The sequence below is a fragment of the Fusarium redolens genome (assembly GCF_020744475.1).
Source record: "Fusarium redolens strain MPI-CAGE-AT-0023 chromosome Unknown BKA55scaffold_19, whole genome shotgun sequence".
In the NCBI taxonomy this organism is placed as follows: Eukaryota; Fungi; Ascomycota; class Sordariomycetes; order Hypocreales; family Nectriaceae; genus Fusarium; species Fusarium redolens.
The window spans coordinates 353,097-375,804 of NW_025763682.1; the positions used below are offsets into that span (position 1 = coordinate 353,097).

The 22,708-nt window shown below is 38.2% G+C and overlaps 8 protein-coding genes across 8 annotated transcripts; 3 read left to right on the forward strand and 5 right to left on the reverse strand.

The window, feature by feature from the left end:
* BKA55DRAFT_580850 (uncharacterized protein) lies at window positions 1-659 on the reverse strand. The gene is made up of 2 exons (XM_046193990.1): window positions 222-659; window positions 1-70 (listed from the first exon to the last, which is right to left on the reverse strand). The coding sequence occupies exon 1, from the start codon at window positions 519-521 to the stop codon at window positions 345-347; it is 177 nt and encodes a 58-aa protein (XP_046043880.1). The 5' UTR covers window positions 522-659; the 3' UTR covers window positions 1-70; window positions 222-344.
* A 1,474-nt stretch (window positions 660-2,133) lies between these two features.
* On the forward strand, window positions 2,134-3,339 carry BKA55DRAFT_544565 (uncharacterized protein; the record flags this gene model as incomplete). Its single annotated transcript, XM_046190724.1, has 6 exons — window positions 2,134-2,223; window positions 2,283-2,340; window positions 2,458-2,661; window positions 2,712-3,047; window positions 3,106-3,158; window positions 3,235-3,339. 6 exons carry the CDS (start codon window positions 2,134-2,136, stop codon window positions 3,337-3,339), a joined length of 846 nt encoding a protein of 281 aa, XP_046043881.1.
* Window positions 3,340-3,605: 266 nt separating this feature from the next.
* On the reverse strand, window positions 3,606-5,398 carry BKA55DRAFT_695645 (uncharacterized protein; the record flags this gene model as incomplete). Its single annotated transcript, XM_046200178.1, has 2 exons — window positions 3,606-4,150; window positions 4,225-5,398. The coding sequence occupies 2 exons, from the start codon at window positions 5,396-5,398 to the stop codon at window positions 3,606-3,608; spliced, it is 1,719 nt and encodes a 572-aa protein (XP_046043882.1).
* A 7,328-nt stretch (window positions 5,399-12,726) lies between these two features.
* On the reverse strand, window positions 12,727-13,914 carry BKA55DRAFT_523951 (uncharacterized protein; the record flags this gene model as incomplete). The annotated part of the gene is made up of 1 exon (XM_046188683.1): window positions 12,727-13,914. The coding sequence occupies one exon, from the start codon at window positions 13,912-13,914 to the stop codon at window positions 12,727-12,729; it is 1,188 nt and encodes a 395-aa protein (XP_046043883.1).
* Window positions 13,915-14,973: 1,059 nt separating this feature from the next.
* On the forward strand, window positions 14,974-16,713 carry BKA55DRAFT_523728 (uncharacterized protein; the record flags this gene model as incomplete). Its single annotated transcript, XM_046188664.1, has 3 exons — window positions 14,974-15,505; window positions 15,558-16,366; window positions 16,414-16,713. 3 exons carry the CDS (start codon window positions 14,974-14,976, stop codon window positions 16,711-16,713), a joined length of 1,641 nt encoding a protein of 546 aa, XP_046043884.1.
* Window positions 16,714-16,802: 89 nt separating this feature from the next.
* Window positions 16,803-18,542, reverse strand: BKA55DRAFT_544569 (glycoside hydrolase superfamily; the record flags this gene model as incomplete). The annotated part of the gene is made up of 2 exons (XM_046190725.1): window positions 16,803-18,181; window positions 18,227-18,542. 2 exons carry the CDS (start codon window positions 18,540-18,542, stop codon window positions 16,803-16,805), a joined length of 1,695 nt encoding a protein of 564 aa, XP_046043885.1.
* A 548-nt stretch (window positions 18,543-19,090) lies between these two features.
* BKA55DRAFT_523690 (putative MFS sugar transporter) lies at window positions 19,091-21,025 on the forward strand (the record flags this gene model as incomplete). Its single annotated transcript, XM_046188659.1, has 8 exons — window positions 19,091-19,238; window positions 19,297-19,350; window positions 19,413-19,493; window positions 19,551-19,634; window positions 19,690-20,042; window positions 20,097-20,277; window positions 20,328-20,541; window positions 20,596-21,025. The coding sequence occupies 8 exons, from the start codon at window positions 19,091-19,093 to the stop codon at window positions 21,023-21,025; spliced, it is 1,545 nt and encodes a 514-aa protein (XP_046043886.1).
* A 326-nt stretch (window positions 21,026-21,351) lies between these two features.
* On the reverse strand, window positions 21,352-22,658 carry BKA55DRAFT_580858 (uncharacterized protein). The gene is made up of 3 exons (XM_046193991.1): window positions 22,343-22,658; window positions 21,657-22,290; window positions 21,352-21,595 (listed from the first exon to the last, which is right to left on the reverse strand). Exons 1-3 carry the CDS (start codon window positions 22,499-22,501, stop codon window positions 21,486-21,488), a joined length of 903 nt encoding a protein of 300 aa, XP_046043887.1. The 5' UTR covers window positions 22,502-22,658; the 3' UTR covers window positions 21,352-21,485.
* Between the last annotated feature and the right edge of the window lie 50 nt (window positions 22,659-22,708).

Consider the following 22,708-nt stretch of genomic DNA (forward strand, 5'->3'; position numbering starts at 1 on the left):
AAACTTACATAAAACTTAATACATTTCTTCCACAGAACCCCGCGATTACCCCGCTTCTATCTACATCGCGGTACGCCGTCCCCCTTGTCTTTGCGCTCTCGTGGTCTATGACTATAACCAGCCTGGTCTTCACCAGCCGTCGATCAGCTTTACAGCCTTCGTTAGCTCTACCAACTGTTTCTTTACGTCATCAAGCTAATATCTATACGGGTTCTCAACAGTCCCCGGTCTAAGGTCCTTGATAAATCCCTCGTCGCTTGCCTCTATAGGCCTTCCTGCCATAAGGGATCGCTCTAGCTTCTGCAGCAGCTTGATCTCCTCCTTAAGGTAGCCTTTGGAGATCGTCAGCTCTTTGCAATGACGACGTACAAGCAAGAGGACCTCGCAGCCCAAAGCAGCTCGCCGGTGATGTCATCCTCCTTATCCCAAGTCTTTCCAATCTCCATTGCTATGGCATAGAGCTCATCCTTGCGTTCATGGTCTTCAAGAACTGCCGTAAAATAAGGGATCAGGTCAGGCATTTTGGTACGAAAGGCCTCATCGGGTGGCTGCAGGCTTCTTCGGACAGGCATCGTGACGGTGCAGCTGTGATGCTGTTAGCGGTTGCGGTCAGAAGGGAAAGTCGGGTCGGATGACTTACTGCGGAAGCGTGATGGGTGATTGAAGCGTGGTATGTGGGTTGTAGGAAGAAGGTTGGGGCCAGCTGATGAGCAGGGCTTTTCAGCTGGCATATCTGCAGCTAGGTTCAGGCTGCAATTGAGGCAGCTAACTATGATGATTTGACTTAATAAAGCTTTGCCGGCTGTAGGGGTATTAAATGTTTTAAACTATATTAGACTTTAGAGATGCTTAGATATACCTTTTAAGGCTAACTTATAAACTTAAAAAAAAATATTACTTTATTTAATAAATAAATTAATAATTATATTAATATTAAATAGCTTAAAAGAAATTATTTATTATATATTATATTTATTTATAAGTTAAATATAAAATTAATTAGTTTAAATATTTAGAAATATTAAATAATAATATATTTTCCTTTTTTTTAAATTAATATTAAGTAATAAAAAGTTAAATAAATAGCTATATACTTTTTAAATAATATTTACTATAACTATTTATTAATATATTACTTTTATAAACTTTAATTACTAAGTAAAAAAGTATTTAATACCTTAAAAGCTATTTATTAATAAAAATTAGTAAAGTTTACTTTATTACTTACTTTTACTTTAATAAATAAAGTTAATTATATTAAGGCTAATATAAAGGCTTATAAAGTTAAAATTACTATAAAAAATATATTATTAAATTAAAAGGTTATTTATAATTAGCCTATTTTAAATATAAAATTATTATAATACCTTTTAATATAATAAGATAAATTAAATAATAATATAAAATTAATATTTAAACCTAGGCTATATCTTAGCTTAAAGAATATATTATAAAGAAGATATTAAATTTATTATATTAAGTTATATAAAATATTAAAGATATAAAGATAATATAATATAATAGCTAAGAGCTTTAAGGCTTAATAATAAATAATAATAATATATACTTTATAAATTACCTGCCTAAAAGAAAAATTAACTTAGCTAAAAAAGAAAAACGAAAAAAATGGTAATATTAAATCCTAAGAAATATTTTATAATTTTTAAAAAGACTTTAATTAATAAAGAGTTTATATTAAGAGGGGTAACTTAAAATATACCTATTATAGTAAAATATATTTATTTAAGTATATAGGAGTTAGAATTAAAGGCTAGCTTAGTTATAAAAGTTAGAGATAAAACCCTACTATAAGTAGTTAAGGCAGCTAGTTAAAAAAACTAAGATATAATAAATAAACCTTATTTATAATTTATAAAATAAAACATTTTATAGATTTATATTAATTTAATTAAGTGTTATATAAGTAATATTATTAATTTTTAGTAATTGCTTTTTTATTTTACTTACTAAAATAGGGGTTATAGATAGTAATATATAGCTATTTATTAACTAACATTAACTTAAAGGTTTTTAAGAGGCAGGCACTTTCACAGCCGTTGTTTCTGTAAAGGCCAAGTCAGAGAAGAAGAAGCAAGACATTAAGGTAAAGTCGGTTCTTATAAAGTAACACACATGGCATATACTTATCTTTCCAATAATTCAGGGCAGACATCTTCTTTACCAAGCCGAAGAGTGAAGACTCTCAGAAATCTTATGGCAAGGGTAACAACAAGTTCAGTCTCGATTTCGGTTTCGATAACCTTAATAACAACTTTCTGAAGGAGAACGAAACACCTATCTCAGTCTCGTACACTGGCGGAGGACAAGGATTGAAGACACGTACGTTTTCGCTCGCTGCATCTGCTTGCTCATAACCTGGACTAACCTGTGCTAAACGTCTAACCGAACAAGATTGGACTTTTGAGACAATTAAGAGTGCTGCACTCAGGTTTCCAGATCTCGTTGCGAATACTCCTATGCGCACTCACGCCATTCTTACCAAGTATACTTCTCTTCGTAACTACTATTCGATGTTTGGCAGCATTTCCCCTCCAGCTTTTGAGGTAGTGGGCGTCTACTCGATGCTACTCCAGGAAGCTTACCTGAATTACAAGACTATCACCATGGATCTTCAGGTTCTCGCATTCGAAGTCTTTTCGGGTAGAATGAAACTTGTAACATCATCTGAATACCTACAACAAGTCGAGAAGGCCAAAAAGAGAAGGCTCGTGAAGCAGCTAAGAGGAAAAAGGCGGTTGATGTCGCGACCAAGGGCCTACCTGCTCCTGCTGACGAAGCTGACTCCAAGTCTGATAGTGACATGCCAACTTCGGAGTCAAAGCAGGAGGATGTTAAGAATTCTGAGAATACTCAGACAAAGGAGCTAGAGAAGAAGACCGAGGAGGCACCTGAGACAGCCCTCAAAGATGCTACGGCGAAGAAGTCCCCCGGACACAACCACTCGCGGCCCATTAAGGCTACCAAGGAGTACAAGTCTACCCTTCAAGGCCTTAAAGATGCTAGTAGTATAATAAGCACTCTTTTTGGTCCGCATCATGGAAGAGATCAGCATCTTAAGAAAATATCCTGAACTCGCTCTTGAAGATAATCGAATTCAGCCACACATGAGCCCGTTCCTATTCAAGGAATTTCTCCCAGTAAGTCTTGTTTTTTTTTTTCTTTTCTCTGTAGACGACTGATCTTCTACACGTACTAATTGCATCATCTGTAAAGGTCGGGCAGCCTGTTGCACCAGAAGAGGAACAAGATCAGAAGTTGACGAACATAACCGACCGCATTGATATGGTAAAAGCACAAAAGAACGATGATGCTCTGTGAGATAAGCCTCACAGATGGATGCATGAAGAAGATTGAGTCCGAACGAAGCATTCCGAGGAATATGAAAGTCAGAGGCAATACTTTTGAGGCCTGCATTAGTTTATTGTTTCAACATGAGTTTTGACAGAGCTTTGTGAGACTCCCTGGAGCCTTGGTGTCAAGCTGTGAGAACCCCGAAAAGTATCCACTTAATCGCCGTTATAAAGCTCAAAAATTATATAAAGTTATGTGTAGGAACATATTCAACACTGGTGAAATTGAACTTATTAGCTGTCAGGAAGAACTTGGACTCTAAGAGGTCCGCTCTCTCCATCGTATAGTGACCTCATGATATAGTATCTTGTGTTTAGTGCTCCAACCCTTCGCTTAACTTCCGTTCTCGGGGCAATCGAGAGGCCATGTAGCTGCAAAAGGAAATCATCTGAGTGACAAACTAGATATAATACTGCCGCCGGCGTTCCCCAGCTTTCGGATCCCAGAGGTGAAAGAACACTCGAAGACTTGCAAAGAATTGCCACCGTGACGATAATAAGCACGAGAAGCATGAAGGATAGAACTCCAACGCTTACCCAGGTGCAAATATCGAAGGTTGACCACGTGATTGCGTTGCTAAAAGGGATATTGGCGAGCGCTATTGGTAGAAAGTCACTGAGGATCGTGACCAAAGAAACGAGAGCCAGCATTTTATGTCCATGACGAAGGTACGTTACAACTCCCTGGTAGGGACTCGGTGATAGTGGCATCAGGATGGAGTGCTTAGCACTGATTGGCCTTTGCGACATTTCCAATGCAGGATGAATCGTGGCTAATTCTGAAACAAAAATCAGCATAAAGGTTCAAGTCCATGTGCCTCAGGAAGGCCGGCCAAGAGAGACAGCTACTTACCCTGAAAGATAGCAGCCCATCCAAATCCAATAATCACACCAAAGATCGTGAAGAGAAATCGGACCCCAAATATGCTTTGAGAATCCATGAACCTCTCAAACCCAGTATTGTTATCGGTAAGTCGGTAATACAGAATCAAGATACATAAGCCAATAATAAAAATTGCAAAACCGAGCACCATCAGAGCACCTAGTAGTATTGATCGACTCGATGATTGCGTGTTGTTGACTTTTGTCGACGTAGACTTAGCCAATGGAGACAGATTTTGAGTATCGCCGTTTGTAACAATAATTCCATATTCTTGTTGTCCAGACAAATACGTGACGCGCCCAAATTCGAATTTATGTTTTCCTAATGTCGAGCTGGCTTCGTCTAGCAAGAACATTCCATCAGGTCCCATGGGCAGCCTGCGCATCAAAGCTGAGAGGTATGGATTAATAGCAAGGCTTGCAATCCCCAGCATGCTGCGTGGATCAAATGAGACCCCGAGGTTTCTCCTGCTCACCAATAGCATGTATACAATATTCAAGCATGCCATGAAAGCAAGCAATGCCTGGGCTACCCGGATCACGGGATCAGTAGCTTCAAGCACCGCTGTGCAACGATCTTTCCAGTCCTGAAGACATCCGCCTTGCAGTTTGAGATGAACGGCTTCAGCAGCCAAAGGGATTAACAAGGCTGAGCTATACTTGAGAAAAGTTGACAGAGCAACAGCAGGATGCCCAATGAATAATCCCGTAATCGAAGAAAAGAAGCCATGGACACCATTGTAATGAAGAAGTATCGTCTCGGATGCCGTTCCGCCACCGGGTGTTGCTAGTTGAGCGAATGGCTCCAGACTCTTTGTCTCAGTATCCAGCACTTTCCACAGGATGGAGAAGAGCGATGCCACTAGAGTGGGTAGAAACGTGCCTATGAAGTACGATGTCTGGGCTGATAACCATCCGTCATCGCCGAGTGAAAGCCACCCAATGTTCGGACCTGGAGCGGTTGGACCGCCTCCCCTTTTTGTCAATGGTTGTAATGTGATGTCGGAGTGTGCAGCACTCGAGTCCGAGGTTTGGGCAGGAATAAACGTAAGAGTTGAAGTGGTGCTTGTTGAATTATCCGTTGTGTCGTCTGTCTGCACTGTCTGTGATCCTGGAAGTGCGAGGCTTGCCGACTCAAGAAGCATGATAAGTGCCAAAGTGAGGGCAAGGTACAACAGTAGAGTTGGGGTTTGTAACGATAATGGTTTCCACCTTGGTTGTCTTGATTTTTGGTGTCGCTTGGTTCTCTTTCGCCATATGCATGAAAGGCAATAATAAAATAGTAAACCAGCGATTACCAACAAGACGGGAACTATCGAAAGCACTGCAACGATCCTCGATGACCCAGGGATTTTGTGACCAACTGTATCAGAACTGCTGTTATTTGAAGATGCTACACCAGCCATGATTAATAAATAGTAGGCAATAAATCCGGCCAGGACTTGAAAGAATGTCTTGAGTTTGTTGTTTTAATCTACCCTTATTGCTCTACGTCAGCACGTTTTCGGTAGGGTTATTGAAAATGGATAGGCCGTAGTTGCCCGAGCTGTTGATAAAGTTGCAACCGGGGTAAAGCTGGTGGATTTAAAGTTATTGTATGGCGATAGAGAAGTAAGCGCTGGTTGTGATACGCACTACTATTTATCTCAGCCGGGTAGACATGTGATTTCGCGTTGTGTCAGTCGAGGCCTTTTATTCGACGGTTTCAATTCGAAGTTTAGAGCAGAGACGGGTCTATTGAAAAATGTTACTGTCCTCCGTGTTTATTCGGAAATCAGTCTAGGTAGGTCGAGAACCGGAAGTTCGGCCAGCAATCTCTCAGCCGCAATACCAGTCTCAGAAACGTTCATTGGGTCATGCAGGGTAGTCCCTGCACGCTTCAAAAAGCTTGACGCCTTCATCAATCAACATCTCACGGACCGCTTGCTTAAAGTCAAGTTCAGTCTGGCTTCTGCTACTAGGTCATACTGTACATATTGCAGAGGGCATGAGGTACATTCTAGAGAACCAGAATCGCTTCGTGGTATCATTTACAGAAGTATTAAGACGCATATAACTGTTGTATTTACGGGAATATGCAGCCCACTATACCTTATACGGAATCAGGAATTGTCTGCCCTGGGTGGATGTCTAGCGTTGCGAACCCCGCTTTAGACGTCATCTTCGTCATAGGACGCAACACTACTATACCAAGGACAGCTTGTAATTTACTAAATTATACACTTTTTGTCTATGCGCTAGCCCCTCCCTAACCCTATAATCTTTATAGAATTATATCCTTATTATTTATATATATTACTTAGAATTTATTATTATATTAATTACTATTAGTAACAGTGTTTAATATTATAGCTATATCTTTATAAATGTATTTACTTAAATTAAAAATAAAGAGATTATAGTATTAATAGCTAATAATCTTTATACTTATTATATACTATTACCTAAAAGAGGGCTTTTAATAATAGATTTTAAGTAAAATTTAAGTTATTTAAATATATTAATATATATGTAATATATATTTTAGCTAGCTATATATTAAGGTATATAAGCTCTTAGTAGTTAAATAGTTTTATTATTATTACCCTCTTATATTAGCTATAAAATTAATTTTAAAGTTAAGATATTTATATTATAAAGAGATTATTTAAAAGTACTTAAATAATCTATATTATAATTTTTAAAATAAGTAAAAAGACCTTATAGCTTTAATATACTTATTAGGCTAAGTTACTTTATAATAAATTACTTAAAATTTAATTATTATAGCTAAGTAACTAGCCTTATTATTAAGTAAAAACTATTTACTTAACTAATAATAAGGGTTTACTTTATAAAGCTTTACTAAAACTAAAGCCTAATTATAAATTATTTTTATAAGCTAAACTTAATATTTAATAAGGTAATAGCTATAGTTAATTATATATAAATTATTTCTTATATTTAGTTAAATATATTTATATTAGATATATTTTAATTATGTAAAACTTTACTTATATTAAGCTTTAAGAAATATTTAATTTAAAAAAAAATAGTTTATTTACTTGATATTCTTTATTACCTAATACCTTTTATAGTAATATTATAAGGTATATAGCTTATATTTAAAATTTAACAAGGTAATAATAATACAATATATTATACCTTATAAATAATTATTATTAATAGGAAATAATAATATTAGTAATAGCTTTAATAATAAAAATAAAAAACCTTATAATAAGTATTAATATAATAATTTTAATATTAACTTCTGTTATAATGGCCTACTATAGAGGTGTTTTTGTTTACATTACTAATAAAAAAGCTAAAAAGCTAGATGGCCTCTTACAAGGTTGAAAGCAAGGGAAAGAAAAAAAAATTTAAAATTCCTTTTAATTATATTATTCATTATAATAGTAAATTAGTTAATTTACTTTTTTATTTTTATTAATTTTTATTAATTTATTAATTTTTAAAAAGTTATCTTTTTATAATTAAATAAATATAAAAATTTAATATATATTAAATATTTATATAATTAATTAATTCCCTAGTTTAAACTATTACTCTTTTAATACTTTTACTTTATTTATTTTTTATATAAAGTTAATTAATTAAGTAAGTTATAACCTTAAGTAAATTTAACTTTTATTAATTAACTTATATAAAACTTAAAATAATTCCTTTAAATTTTTATAAAACCCTTCCTTTCCCTTATATTTATCTTAAAACTTTATATATAAACTTCTTATTTTTATTTATATATAATAAAGAGTATTTAAAGTACTTATTTTATCTTTATAATTATATTAATAAGCTACTCTTTATACTAAGCTAAGCCTATAAAGGTATTAAAAAAAGCTGCCTTTTTATTATTAAAAGCTAATCTTATAATAAAGCGTTTTCTAGCTTTTCTAATTTATATAGCTTTTAATTAATTTAGGCTAAAGATATTATATCTTTTAAATAATATAACTTTATATAACTTATTAATTATATTAAGTTATAATTAATAATACTTACTTTAATTAGATTTAATTTCCTTTTTAATAAGAAGTTTTTTTTAATTATTATAACTATTATATTCCTATTTTAAATTATTACTTTTTTATTAACTTTACTTTACTTATTTTTATATATAAGGTTAGTTAATTATATATTATATTATATATATTAAATTAATTAAGATATAACTTTAAGTTAATTTAACTTTTATTAACTAACTTAATATAAAACTTAATATAATTTTAATAATTTTAACTTTAATAAAATTCCTAAACCCTGACTTTACTTTATATTTATCTTAGAACCTTTTATTTATATATAATATAGAGGGTATAAAGTACTTATTCTGCCTTTATAATTATATTAATAAGCTGCTTTTTATCTTAGGCTAAGTTATTTATAAAGGCAGTAAGAAAAGCAGCCTTATTTAATTAAAGAAAATAACCTTCCTATAAGGCTATTTCTAAGTCTATAAGACCTAATAACTTATTATTAACTTATATTAAAATAATTAAATTAATATAATATTTCTCTTTTATATAACTAATTAACTAAATTAGATTATAACTAAAGGTTATTTCTTTAATTAAGTTAAGTTTACTCTTTAATAAGAATTCTTTTATAATAATAATAATAATTATCTATATTATAAAGATTAATTAAAGTTTCTTTAAATAGGTTAAAAAAAGAAGGTTAATCTAGCTATTAAGATCTAGTATTATTACTATTTAGTTAAGGCAGTAATTACATTATTAAGGCAGATACACCTTATCTAATTTTAATATCTATAATATTAGCTTGCTATAAGGGTCTTACTATTTAAACTATTAATAAAAAAGCTAAAAAGCTTAATAGCCTTATATAAGACTAAATATAAGGGGAAAAAAGGATTTAGATATTACTTAATTTATTATAGTTTTCTTTTTTATATAATAAATTTATAATATTATAAATATAATATATTTTAATATAAATTATTTTAATTTTATTAATATTCTTATATTTTCTAACTCCTTATATATATTATTTTTTATATAAGTTATAATACTTAGTATTAAATTTATTAAATAGTAATTAGTATTTTTATTTTTATTTTTATTTTTATTTAAGGTATTTATTTTCTTTTTAAAGATATTATATAGCCTATTATATTATGTTTTTCTATATCTTATGCTTTATATATATTATTATTTATATACTTAGGCTAATTTATTTATAATAAAAGTAAGTATCTTTCTCTTATTTATAATTCTTAAAACTTATAATTATTTCAGGTATTTATTTTATTTATTTTCTTAATATTATATATTAACCTTTACTTAGTATTTTAAGTTATTATTAAGTTTTTCTATTTTATTTAAATTGTATTTTATTTATTATTTTTAATCCTTAATATTTTTAATATTTTTATTTTTAATATATATTTCCTTTTTAAGTTATTATTTTATTTTATTATCCCTAGCTACTAGGTCCTTTATATTAGCTTCTTTATAAATAAGGAATAAATCTTAAAGCTCTTTAATTACACTATTTATATATAGGATGTATTTTTAGATTTCTCTTATAGCTTTTAAACTAGTAGTATTATAGCTATTTTTATATACTCTTAGTATTTAAATATATATAGCTATCTAGGGGTCTTATTATTTAATTAGTCTTAAGGTTTACTTATTTTAATTCTGTCCCTTAGTTTCTTAGGCTTGAGGTATTAGTATATTATATATCTAAGCTAATTATAATTATAATATTTATATTTAAATATATTATATAGCTTTTTAAGGGTTTTATTACTAGGTTAGGTTACTTTAAGTATTATTATATTATTAGTCTAGGTAATATAAGGTAAAGTTATTTTTTTACTTTATTTTTATTTTAATAGACTTTTCTTTTTTATATTTATATTATTATTTATTAATTTAAATTATTATAATAATATATTCTATAATATTATTAAGTTAATTTACTTTATATAATTTATTTTTAATTTTAATTTTAGTTTTTTATGGTAAATTTATTTAACGGCTTTATTATTTTATTAGGTTTTAAAGGCAAGATATTAATAATCTCTTAATTTTATATAATTGTTTTATTTTTTAGGCAATTTTTAAAAATAAATTTAAACTACTCCTTAATATATCTTTAAATTAGTAATATAATATATAATACTTTTTTTAATATATTATTTAATTTAGTTAAGAATAAGTAAAAGTAAGCCTTTATTTAAGTTAGGAATAAGATTATATTAATAGCCTATTTTTTAAAAGGTTTTAGCTTTAGTAGCTTTAATATTTCCCTTATTTCTTATCCTTACAGGAGATTATTATTATTTTTAATTTAGGCTCTATTTTATTTATTAATATATATTTATAAATTATAAATAATATTATATATTTAATAACTCTTAAATATAATTTAAACTATATTAAGTAGTTTTCTAATATAAAAAAGTATTAGGCTAGTATTACTAAATATCTTAATAATATAATATTACTTAATAATATAATATATTTTAAACAAAAGCTATTAATATATAATAGTTATAGATTTAAATAAATTAACTAGTTTATATTACGTTTATATTTATAAATTATATAAAGATAAATAAGTATAATTTATATATTAAAGGTATTTTTAATAATTAGTAAGGTTATTAAGGAATTAGTAATAATCTAAGTAAATTAGTATTAATTATAATTAATTAGTTATAATTATAAAACCTTAGTGCTAATTATCTTTAATAGGAAATGTAATAATTAGTGGAAAGTGTAGTGTATATATAATAAAACTGCTGGGGTTGTAAAATACTAGTAATATTTACTTTACTATAACTATTCTAATACTTAAGGATAAGCTACTTATTTATATTTTAAATAATAAATTTATTAACTAAAGTACCTTCTTAACATCCCTTAGGATAATCAGACTACTTAAGGAAGAGTTAAATAAGATGGCCGGTAATGCAGCTATAGGTGGCCGTGGTGAAGTCTCGGACTGGTTAGTAGTTGCTAAGAATAGAGGGCAGATAATAAACCTTTAAAAGTGGGAGCAAAGTCTGACATTTTTTAAGATATAAATAGATAAATATTACTAAATAGTATTTTAGTAGCTAATATATAGAAAGATATTATATAATAAGAGATTCTAGGAACTTTAAGCCTAACTCTGGCAGGGACTTAAGTTATATTTATTTATACCTTATAGATAGGCCTAGCTATCCTTAGTACTTATAACTATTTAATATATAATATCTATTATTATAATTTTAATATTATTTTTAAAATAAATGAGATTTAAAATAGTTATATAAGAACTTTACTAAAAGAGAGGTTAAATATTTAGTAATTAAGAAAAAGGGCTGGCTTATTTAGGTTAGTTTAAAAAAGAATTACTAGCTTAGGTATTATAATATTTAGCATATCTTATAAGTATATATTCCTAGTTAATTAAGATTAAAAGGGAGATTTTAAGGTATTATAAACGCTAGCACTTTAGAAATTATAAGGATACTACTTATATATTAAGCTTTAATAAGAGTATAATATAAGATATAATTATTACATAAGTTAATATAATAATAAGATTAATTAGAGATATTTATATAGTAATATAAATATCCTTATAAGTAAGGCATATAAAATTAATATATTATTATATATTATTATAATTAATAACAGAAGTAAGTTAGTTTAATAGTTATTTATTATAAATGCTTTAATACGAAGTCTTTAGCTCTAGCTTAGGGTTTAATGCTAATCCTAGGAGATAGAATTATAAAGGTTAATTATAAACTTAGTTATATTTATTAGCTTCTGATGCTGCTATAATTAAACGAGAAGTATTATTATAGGGTATTTAATAGGTTTGTCTAAAAGGGTCGGCTATAATCATTAAGGCAGTCGATTATTAGCTTTTGGATGTGGACTGGTGGTGGGACCCACGACGACATCAGAGTCCGGGGCCACTGGGTCAGTATTGGGTTACTACTGCTAAAACACTATAAAGAGAATATCCAACAGCTAGTCGCCTTGGCCCACTACTCATTCACCGAGCTCGCCATCACTATCAAGATAGACAAGCCATCCGTGCATATCCTCAACTCCAAGCGCCAACCATCAGTCTTTTTGTTATCTGGCCAGTTTTAACCGGAAGGTTTCATCTCGTGGCTAGCCATGGAAGACATTTAACAGCCAACAACATGGTAGATTATTTCAGGCGTCGTGTAGATATTCTGGACGTTAATTCATGTGTTGTCTGGCCTCATTGGAGTCCAATATGCCCTATATTTGCGAGCATGCTCAGACGTTATAAGGTAAATTAAGGTAAGTCTACTAATACAAAAGTAAATAACTAATTGTAATACTATGCAAAAAGAAGGGTACTACCACTCAATTGATCTCCAACCCAGATAACTCGAAAGAAACACAGTATGCCAACCACTCATCCCGTCCTACCAAGTCCAGCCGAAAGACTAACATAGATTTACCGCTCACTTCGGGGGATAATTAGGAATATCCACGAGTCCGTCTGCAACATAGTTATAGCAGTCTCCTGCGCAACCGATATTTCCGCCATTTGTAATAAGGAGCTTGGGCTCTCCCTCAGCAGCACTCCTATCAGGAGTCTCAATAATACGAAGCTCGCGCGAATAAGCTGACCACTGCCCGACATTAACCGGCTTCCAACCCTTAGGGTCAACAGCATCTGTGTTAACAAAGACTTCCTCCCGGCTGTTGCCATTGGCAATGAAGATTCCCATGCCCTCCTTTCCGGGTTCAGGGGTCCAAATTACAAATGGACTGCCGTTAGGGTTCAGTTGTCCGTCATTAGGAATGATAGGTTGCGCGGTAGCGGATCCAAAGTCAAGAGGGTCTTGGGATACCTTGTAGTAAACAGGGCAACCACCGGTAAGAGGCCCACCGCAGTACTCAAACGTCATAACGTATTTCTTGGAGATAGGGCTATAGGCGACAGTTGCCATGCCAGGACGTTGATCAGGGTTAGGAAAAGCGACATCGTCAACAGCCTTGCTCCACTTGCGTAGATTCTTGGTTGTCTTGTGGGAGAGTTTCTGATTAAACTTGGGGTCGACTTGGGTAGAATAATAACAAACAAGCTGGCCCTTGTGCATCATAAGAAATGGCTCCCAAACGGCTTGATCGCCCTGGCTGATAGTCTCAGGTCCAGGGCCGTAAACAATATGGCTGACAAACTCCCAGTCTTTACCCTGATTCTCACTAGCATAAAGGTCGATGTAGGCTTCGGTCAGATTGCGAGGAGTAGAGACGCCGGCGAGCAGAATTGTGCCTTTGCGGTACCCGCCAAAGTCCTGCGGCAAGGCGTAGAGAAAAGGCTGGTACCAATTGCCCCAGCCGTTGACCTGATCCTCAACCCTAGCAAAGGGCTTGTATGTTGCACCACCATCTGTAGACTTGTAGATAGGGAAGTAGGTCAATTCCACATCAGGATCGTAATCCTCCCAGGACAGAAGAAGTGACTTGTCGGGTAGCTGCAGAGTTCGGCCGTAAAGGGTACGCCAGCTAGTAGCTTCCTTCTTGGGTTTGAATATAGCGTTATTGTTGAAGTTGGACCAAGGCTTCACAGCTCTTGGTGCCAATGAAGCTGCGAGGCTCGTGGTCGCGAGGACCGCAGCAGCGAACATGCGGCTGAAGATCATTGCGAAAGATGGTTGGAAAGCCAGAAGATAGTGGGTGGTTTGCTTGGTGGCTCTTGAAGACTGAATTTTACTGAGACAGAAGCTGGGAAAGCCATATTTATAGGCATTTTCATGGTTTTATGACGACATCTTAGAGCGACAACGAAGAAAGTTATCAAGGGTAGTGAGCGGTAGAGACAAGCCACAGCTTTCCTCTCCCCATGGGATGCTCGGTTGATCACAGACTGGGGTATAGCACGGAAGAAATTTACAATAATTAGCCCAAACAGGAAATAGCTTAAGAGGAATAGATAAAGTAGTATTAATACGAGATGGCTTGGGCCCGAGCACCACCGATTGCTAGCTAAATGTTAGCACATTAATAATTGAAGCTTCAAGTTTACGTAGAGTTTCTTGTACCAAGTCTACGTCTAGTTACCCCTGTACCTTGCAGCATAACAAGGGAGGGATATGCGGCATTCTAGCCAATCAATATGTTCCATTTCCGATGCGGGGAATCGAACTCCTACTCGGTGCAGGTCTAGCTGAAGATCATGACCCCAGGAGGAGAAAGATTCAGAACGACTGGGGGAAAAACAAGCTGTTTGCCATTCCATGTGCCGAGTATGGGCTATCTCGCTTTTCCCATACCGTCGACTAACTATGAGTCCATTGGGTGACAGGCTGGCAGTCTGATTCCAACCCATGATTGGTAAATTACTATTGAGCATCATACGATTGAACAAAAGCGCACGTATCACACAATTGCCTCTCCATGCGTATAGACATTAATTGATTGTTGGTACCAAAGAACAAGCTACTTCATAAAGTCGCCTCTAACCCGTGGTGATAGGTCTAAAGCTGATTGAGCTGCTTAGTTAGTTCTCCGCTCTTTACTCCGCTTCCCCATGCCAGGATTACGGGCGATCGGCATAAGAGCCAATTAGAAACTGCCATTTCCGATGGCGAGAAGAATGCGGGCAAAGCTACAAGTTTACCCCGATGTTGTATTCCGCCCCCTGCTGCTCCCCAAATGATTACAATTGCTTCAAACAGAAAAATCACTACTCAATCAATACGATGAAGCCCACCAAAGCGTGCCACGAGTGCCGAAGAAGTAAGCGGAAATGCACCCGCCGAAGCGGCCGAGTAGGAGACTCGTGTGATCAGTGCCAAGCCAAGAACTTGAAGTGCACAGCTTCGTTGGCCAACGTCCCGTCCCGAACCCATGCCCTACTGCCAAACTCGAGTCCCACACAGCATCAGGAACGTTCCATCGACGTTCCCGTTGACGTCGCTGCTCGCCTTGTTGATTACTACCTCACCAAGCTTCACAATCGACCTCATAGCTTGTTCCACCCAGCTACCCTGAAGAAACAGGTGCAAGATGGCTCCATAAATAAGGCTCTACTGCTCTCTATCTGCGGTATGGGTGCCAGATTCGACCAAGACGACGAGATTCGCTCTCTGGAAAACAGCTATAACAACGAGTCCAAGCGCTTGCTTCTGGCTGATTTAGAAAACATTTGTATCGAGAATGTGCAGACGTGTGTCTTGATCGCTAATCTCTATGCTGCCCATCTGAACCCTTCTTCTGAAGCCCTATTCTTCCGTAAGCGGTATTAACAAAACATTCCATTATGCCAGCCACTTACCGTTCACAGGCATAGGCGTCAACTTATTGCAAATTATGGAAGCCGGAACTTCTTCAGCGGCTAGGACATTGATAGATCGCGAGATAAGGATAAGGACTTGGTGGACGCTGTACATGGCTGATCGCTGGTCATCTTCCAGTCTTGGACTAGCACCTCAGATCCGAGACACCGATCTTGCTGTTGATCTTCCAATGCACGAGCCTATCTTTGAGTCTCTCTCTCCAGACGAGACCAAGCTGAATATCCCATGGCAGCCAGGACTTTGGGCGCACAAGATTTCTTTAGTTCGCCTGTTTGGACCAATTAAGGATCTTAACCATCGCAGTGTCTATGGAAACATCGACCATGACGAAATCGAGTCGACTGTCGCGTCCCTCTCCAAATTGCTAGACGACTGGGAGTGGACAATCCCCCCGAATGTCAGGCTGAGTACAGAGAATCTTGAGCGATACATCGAAGTAGGTCATGGCGGCGCCTTTATTGCTCTCCACTTGGGCTATCACCACTACGCCACGCTGCTATACTTTCGATTCCTCGAGCCCGCGGCATCATCATCACCCCTGGCGGCGATATATCGTGCCAAGTGCAAGTTCCACGCTTCGTCATACAGCGATCTGATAAAACTATCTCGTCAGAAAGGAAATTGCGAAGTCGTCTACCCAACTGTCGGTCACATGGCAGTAGTATCCTCGTCGGTTCTACTCCATACGCTTTTGTTCAGTGTGGACAAAGATGTCCAGCCTGCTCGAGATGCCCTCAAATCAAACTTTGAGGCGATCCTTGAACTGCGACGTTACTGGCCAAACACCGAATCCATGGTACGTCAGTCAAGTGTGAGAAAATGGATGAGACTGATCCTCAACAGATCCACCGACTCGTTACGTTTCAAAATTATTGCCTACTCTCCAATGATTACAGAACACATACACTGGACGGGTGGATGTTACGTTTCTTGATACAGTACTCACTTCCTCTTGGTGCGAAAGAGGTTGCACCAGTGACATCGGGCATGGATCTTGACATGGACAATTTTTCAGCTCGTACTCAAGCGGTGACTGAACAGGGCAGATACACTGCATTTGATATTGAGGATTTGATGTTGGATGACATAGACATGTATCATGTCGACGGAAGTGCTCCCAACTACGAGATGAAAAAATCATAGCAGAACAATAGATAGGAAATGTAGGATTTTAGAACTCAGATACACAACTAGGGGATTTAATGATACGGACAGTCTTTAAAATCCACAAGCTACTCATGGATGGAGTAAAAGGTTACCTCGGCAATCATTGTCCTTGCTGGGATAGTGACAGATATGGGAAAGCCGCCATAGTCAGGGTCCTCGTTGGGCATCATGGCAAAGCTGCCACTTCTAGTCTCATCCCCGTTCAAGACACGCACTGTTCGTAAGCGGCCAGTTTCCTCGTCATCGACGGCCTTTTCCTCGACTTTAAGGATACCCGTGAAAGCTGTGTTGGGTAATGAACTCTTTGCGCTAACATGGAACCCCCAGCCGATCAACAGGAACTTGCCATGCCCTCGATGAATAACCATGCCTGCCCCTGTTCCTGGCTTTCCAAAGACGAAACATCGTTCAATCGCGATGTCGAAATCTCCCCAGCTCCGCTTGACGGGATTCGAGATACTGTTGGGTGCGCCGGTTGGTATCTCGTCGAAGCAGAAGCCAACAGATGAGTTGGGCTGACGCTGGGCCTCAAGGACAATAGCTGAGACTGACTTGAGGAGTCCGTAATGCTTGGTGAAAGGATTATCGGCTGGGTCTACCGTATCAACGCCAAAGGGAGCTACGCCCATCGCCGCATAGGATCCATAGGCAATCCACATACGCCGAGCGCCATAGTCATCCCGTCGCTGTTCCGGGACAAAGAGCGGCTGATTTCTATGCCTATATTTCGCACAGGACTTGTCGTAATCGTTGAGATAAATATCAGGACCAAGGAAATCCAGGTTAGGCGCAAAATGCATCCAGACATCCATGACGTTGCTCACGGCACCGCCTGAGGGATAATCACCCGGCATACCTCCCCCGCCCACGACGACCGGGAAGTCGTTGTCCGTATCGTCTCCGGCATAGTTCATCCACATATTAGTATAGTGCGGAATGGGATATTGTGATTTGCCAGCTCCTGCGACTTGGTTGACGTAGAGAGCATAGTGGTATGCCATAAACAGTTCATCGGTACGTGGACTTGATCCGAAAACTGTCTCCCAGTCGCCGCCTTCAAGTCCTGCAGGGTTGAATTGGACCAGGTTGTGCTTTTTGATGTCTTCGTGAAGGTGTTCCCAGCTTGAAGTGAAGAATTCGATCAGCTCCCGTGGAACAGGTTGGCGAAAGGACTGTTCAGCCAGTTCAGACCCATCACGTGAATCGCCCAACAGGCCACTCTCATTCTCGACTTGAACCATAATTACAGTGGAGTGAGACTTATCGAATTCCCGTAAATGCCTCATAAGGGCACCGAACGCTTTAGCGTCAGCCTTGCGACACTCAGGGTGGAAGAGTGATACGACATCAGCAGTTTCAAGACGACCGCCAGCTTTGCGTAGTTTCGCTCGAGGAAATCGATTTGGGTTCTGCTTGACCCATGATGGCACGTATGTCGAAAGCCCTGAGCCTCGTCAGTCCATGTGTCCCATGGCAAAAGGAGTCTTACCGTTTTTGAATGAGCCGAACCAGAGCAAGACAAGATGCATCGAGTGCTTTCGCGCTGCAAGAATGATCTCGTCGAGAATAGAAAAGTCAAAAACATCTTCATCGGGCTCTATCATCTCCCAGGTCACACAGCCTAGCAAGGTGTTGATGTTTGTGTCGACCATCTTCTGCCAAACTGGCTCCATGTACTCGACCGATGTCAAGGAAGAGTTTTGAAGTTCGCCTGCTCGTATGAGGAACGGACGCCCGTTGACGATGAGCTGCTTGGAATTCTCATTTTGTCTCAGGTGAGGAATGCTGATACTGAGTGATCCCATGTTGGAGGATGGTTGATGTTCCGGTGAGATAATTGCAAGATGTAGTTGTGTTCAAAATGCAAGGGAAGAAACGAGGTTGGAAGTTGAGGCGCAGAATAGAGTCATAGAGCGAGTGAAAAATGGGAGGAATAAGCGTGACAATCCATGGTTTCATACTGACCGGAATTAGACCCTTGTGATTGGTTAATAATCCGAATGGTTGAGAGTTAGGCGGCCCGGAATACTGGCCTTCTAAGTGGCTGCAATGCCGCTCCTTAAGAGGACGTAGCGTGATTATACGAATAATAAGCGATGAACTTAGATAGAATCCTGATAGTCTAGAAATTGGGGCCCATTCAATCAAAGTGGCTGAACTAACGCTGGATCTGGGGTAATTGAATGGTGCGCCTTTCCACTTACCCAGGTTCAACAGCTTCCAACCGGTGCAGCATAAACTTGTCGTGTTCAAATCTCAGGGCCTTAAGAAGGTGACCTTTTCCCACTTATTCATATTCAATTAGTTTCCACCTCTTTTTACGACATTGACCTTTATCACCTACTTGATCATCATGTCTTCCGAGAAGAACGAGGCGTATTCCGTCGATCATGAAGAACAACCTCATCTCCAAGTCCCGCATGTAACATGGTACAAGCACTCCGGCCTGCGCAGCCTATACATCCGAATGCCACTACTCATGCTCTGCGCTACAATCAACGGTAGGAATGGAAATGAATTCTTTTAAAGAAGACGAAACCTAATCAATAAACTCTTCAGGATATGACGGGAGTCTACTTAACGGTTTGCAGACTATTGAGAACTGGCGAGCTTGTATGTTTACTTTTTTGCTTTATTGTATTGTGTATGTCAAGTGAATCTAACACGCGCAACAGACTTTGGTCATCCTTCTGGCTCTACGCTTGGCTTGTATACTGCAATCGTCAATATTGGTGCTTTTAGTGCGTTGTTCTTCTGTAAGTTCCTTTATCTCGCTTATTATAATATCTGAGCTAACCTATTTCGTGTAACAGCCCCTTACATTGCCGATCAGTTTGGACGACGCATTGCCACCGCCTCGGGCTGTGTCATACTCATAGTCGGTGTTGTTATCCAAGGTACGTCAAGTTCAGGTTATGCTGTAATCCTAGAACAGTAGCTGAGTAACTATAGCGGTGCCATCCGTCAACGAAGGCATGTTCATCGGGGGTCGATTTCTCGTCGGATTCGGATCCAATATCTCCATTGGTGCCGGGCCACTTCTGATCATGGAGCTGGCGTACCCTCAACATCGCGGACGGCTCACTGTCATGTACAACACCTTGTGGTATGTTGGATCAATCATTGCGGCTTGGGCGGTATTTGGGACAATTAAATACACCGGAGAAGCCTCGTGGCGTGTTCCTGTTGCCCTTCAAGCTCTCATGCCAACGCTGCAATTGCTTGGGGTGTTTACCCTGCCCGAGAGTCCTCGTTGGCTTTGCTCTAAAGGCAGGAATGAAGAAGCTTTGAACGTCTTGGTCAAGGTGCGTATCTGTCGCTCAGCTTCTGTCAAAGTACTAACATCGAGGCCCTAATAGTACCACGCGAACGGCGACAGGGCCGACCCCTTTATTCAAGCTGAGTACACAGAGATTCAAGATACTATTCAACTAGAGACTCAAGCGGCTGAGACTGGCTGGATGGTTTTCTTGCAAACCCCTGGCAACCGCAAGCGTCTACTACTCATCATCTTGACCTCATTCTTTTCTCAATGTTCAGGTACGGAACCTGGAAGACTGTGCATCGAACATCAATACTGATCACCGCAGGGAACGGTCTCGTATCTTACTACCTCCATGATATTCTGAACTCTGTTGGAATCCAAAAACCTTATGACCAGTCCTTGTTCAACGGCGGTCTTCAGATCTGGTCTTTCCTTGTGGCAATTGGTTTCTCGGTCTACTTTGTCGAGAGATTAGGTCGCAGAATGCTCTTTCTTATTGCAGCTGTTGGCATGCTGGTAGTGTTCAGTGTCTGGACAGGGTATGGCCCCCTCAACCTGACTCAATTTTATCAAAGCGACTAATGTCTTTGCAGATGCTCCGCGGTATATGCCGATACAGGTAATATAGGTGCTGGACGGGCCGTTCTGGCCATGATCTTTCTCTTCTATGGAGTTGCTGGCTTCGCATGGCCAGGTTTGACCGTTGCCTATTGCTCCGAGATCCTCCCGTACAGTATCCGCGCCAAAGGCTTGGCTATCTGTCTAGGTGTAACGGCTCTATCTGGTGTTCTGAACCAATACGTAAACCCTATCGGCTTGGATAAGCTGGCTTGGAAGTTCTACTTTGTCTACATTGTAATTTTGGTCATTGAGGTGGCTTGCATATGGTTTTTGTTTGTCGAGTCTAAAGGTCCGACGCTCGAAGAGATTGCTGTTCTATTTGATGGCAAGGACGCAAAGGTCTCGAAGAAGCTGACCGAGGGCGGAAAACAAGAGACATTTGAGAAGAGGATCGAGGTTTGAGGCTACAGCAGGACTTCGTCTAGGTTACTGGACTTGTATTTGGGATCCTGGGGCGCGGATGAATCATAGCTCTGAAAGTCCCCCAAGCCGATTGTTCAAGCATAGAGATAGAGAGCAATACATGCGGCCAACTTGAATTCTGCTGAAGCCGAGGTATTTTCCTTACACCTAGTACGAGCGAGAAATGGCAAAGCCGAATACTGATCTTACAACTAAAGGGCAACTAAAATCGAGCCTGTTCTTCAAGTTTCCAAGTATTTCAAATATACCGCGTAGCCTCTGCAAGAGACAAGTCGACTTTGCCTTTTATTCTATACGTTATAACAGTCTCTAACATCGCATTAAAAATGTTTATTTTTCTGCTTATCATATTTACAGGCCTGGAGACCTCCTCCGTTGAGTTAGGCCACATCTATCAGTTCCTTGTAGAGTTGGAGTCTGGAGTCTGGTAACGGCCGCCTCAGGTCCAAGGGTGCCCACCCTTCCCAAGCTTAGCATTTAGAAAAGCCCGGCCGAGCAGGTTATCGCGAACAATCTGATCCTTGTGAGCCTCCATCTCCTCAATATCCCCTTATGATGCGGTCCAATGTCAGAAGATTAGCCAGATTTGAGCAGGGGAAGGCGGACTCACAATTTACGCTGACTATGCCGCCGCGCATCCATTCGGCACGCGGAGTGGACAGGAAGAGTGTCCAGCTACCACTAAGACCGGGGCTATCCTTAGCATACGGCTTCAATGAATCGACTGTCATCCCAGTCTGGACAATCCCAGGGATAAGTAAGAAAACGCGCAAATTCGGCTGCTCAACGTGCAGGTTTTCCATGATGCGAACAAGGGCCAACTTAGACGCCGTGTAGCCCCCCATACCGGGAAACACGTTGGCGATGGCGCCTGTGGTGAAGCTGATAATCGTGCCAACTCCGTCTCCCTGGGCGAGAAAGTAATGTGTCACTAGGTACGATCCCAGCACGTTAACCTGAAAATCGTTAAAGAATTTCGTGGGATCGGAGGTGCCTACAAGGCCCCCTTCCAAGCTGCCCGCACTGTTGATGAGCACATCGACCTTACCGACCGCCTCCTTAGCGACCGCGAAGAGCGCCCCAACCGAGGCTTCGTTGGTGATGTCCGCCGCATGGGCGAGGACTTTGGTGCCTGGCGGTGCAAGACTCTGAAGCCGTGTGGCGATACCCTCAAGCACATCGATGTTGCGTCCGGTAATCACGATGCCGGAAGCTCCCGCGATGGCCCACGATTCAGCGATGATCTGCAGCTTAAGTCACGAGAAGGAATAATCGAGCTCCAGAAATTGCGCTTACCTTTCCTATACCCCCAGAAACGCCGGTAATGAGTACTGTCTTTCCATTCGCCGACAGCTCTGGCTGGGTTGGCTCTAGCAGTGGATAGACATCACGTCGGACTTGCTTGGTCAGCTGGTAGGGCAGAGTGAATGCGTCAGGGTCCGAATAGTCCATCATAGCTGAGGGTTTCTGGTCTTTTGCTCACGGGCACGAGAGATCAATGCATGGACTAGAGTAAGAATGTGAAGAGCTAGGTATTGGGAGGTGTATACATATTTCCAGGATGTTTACGGGATGAGTGGGTCTTTTATACCATATATCACGGGAGGCGCGGTGGCAACGGATTATGTTACTACGCGCAGTCTGAACCAGGGGCATGTGTGA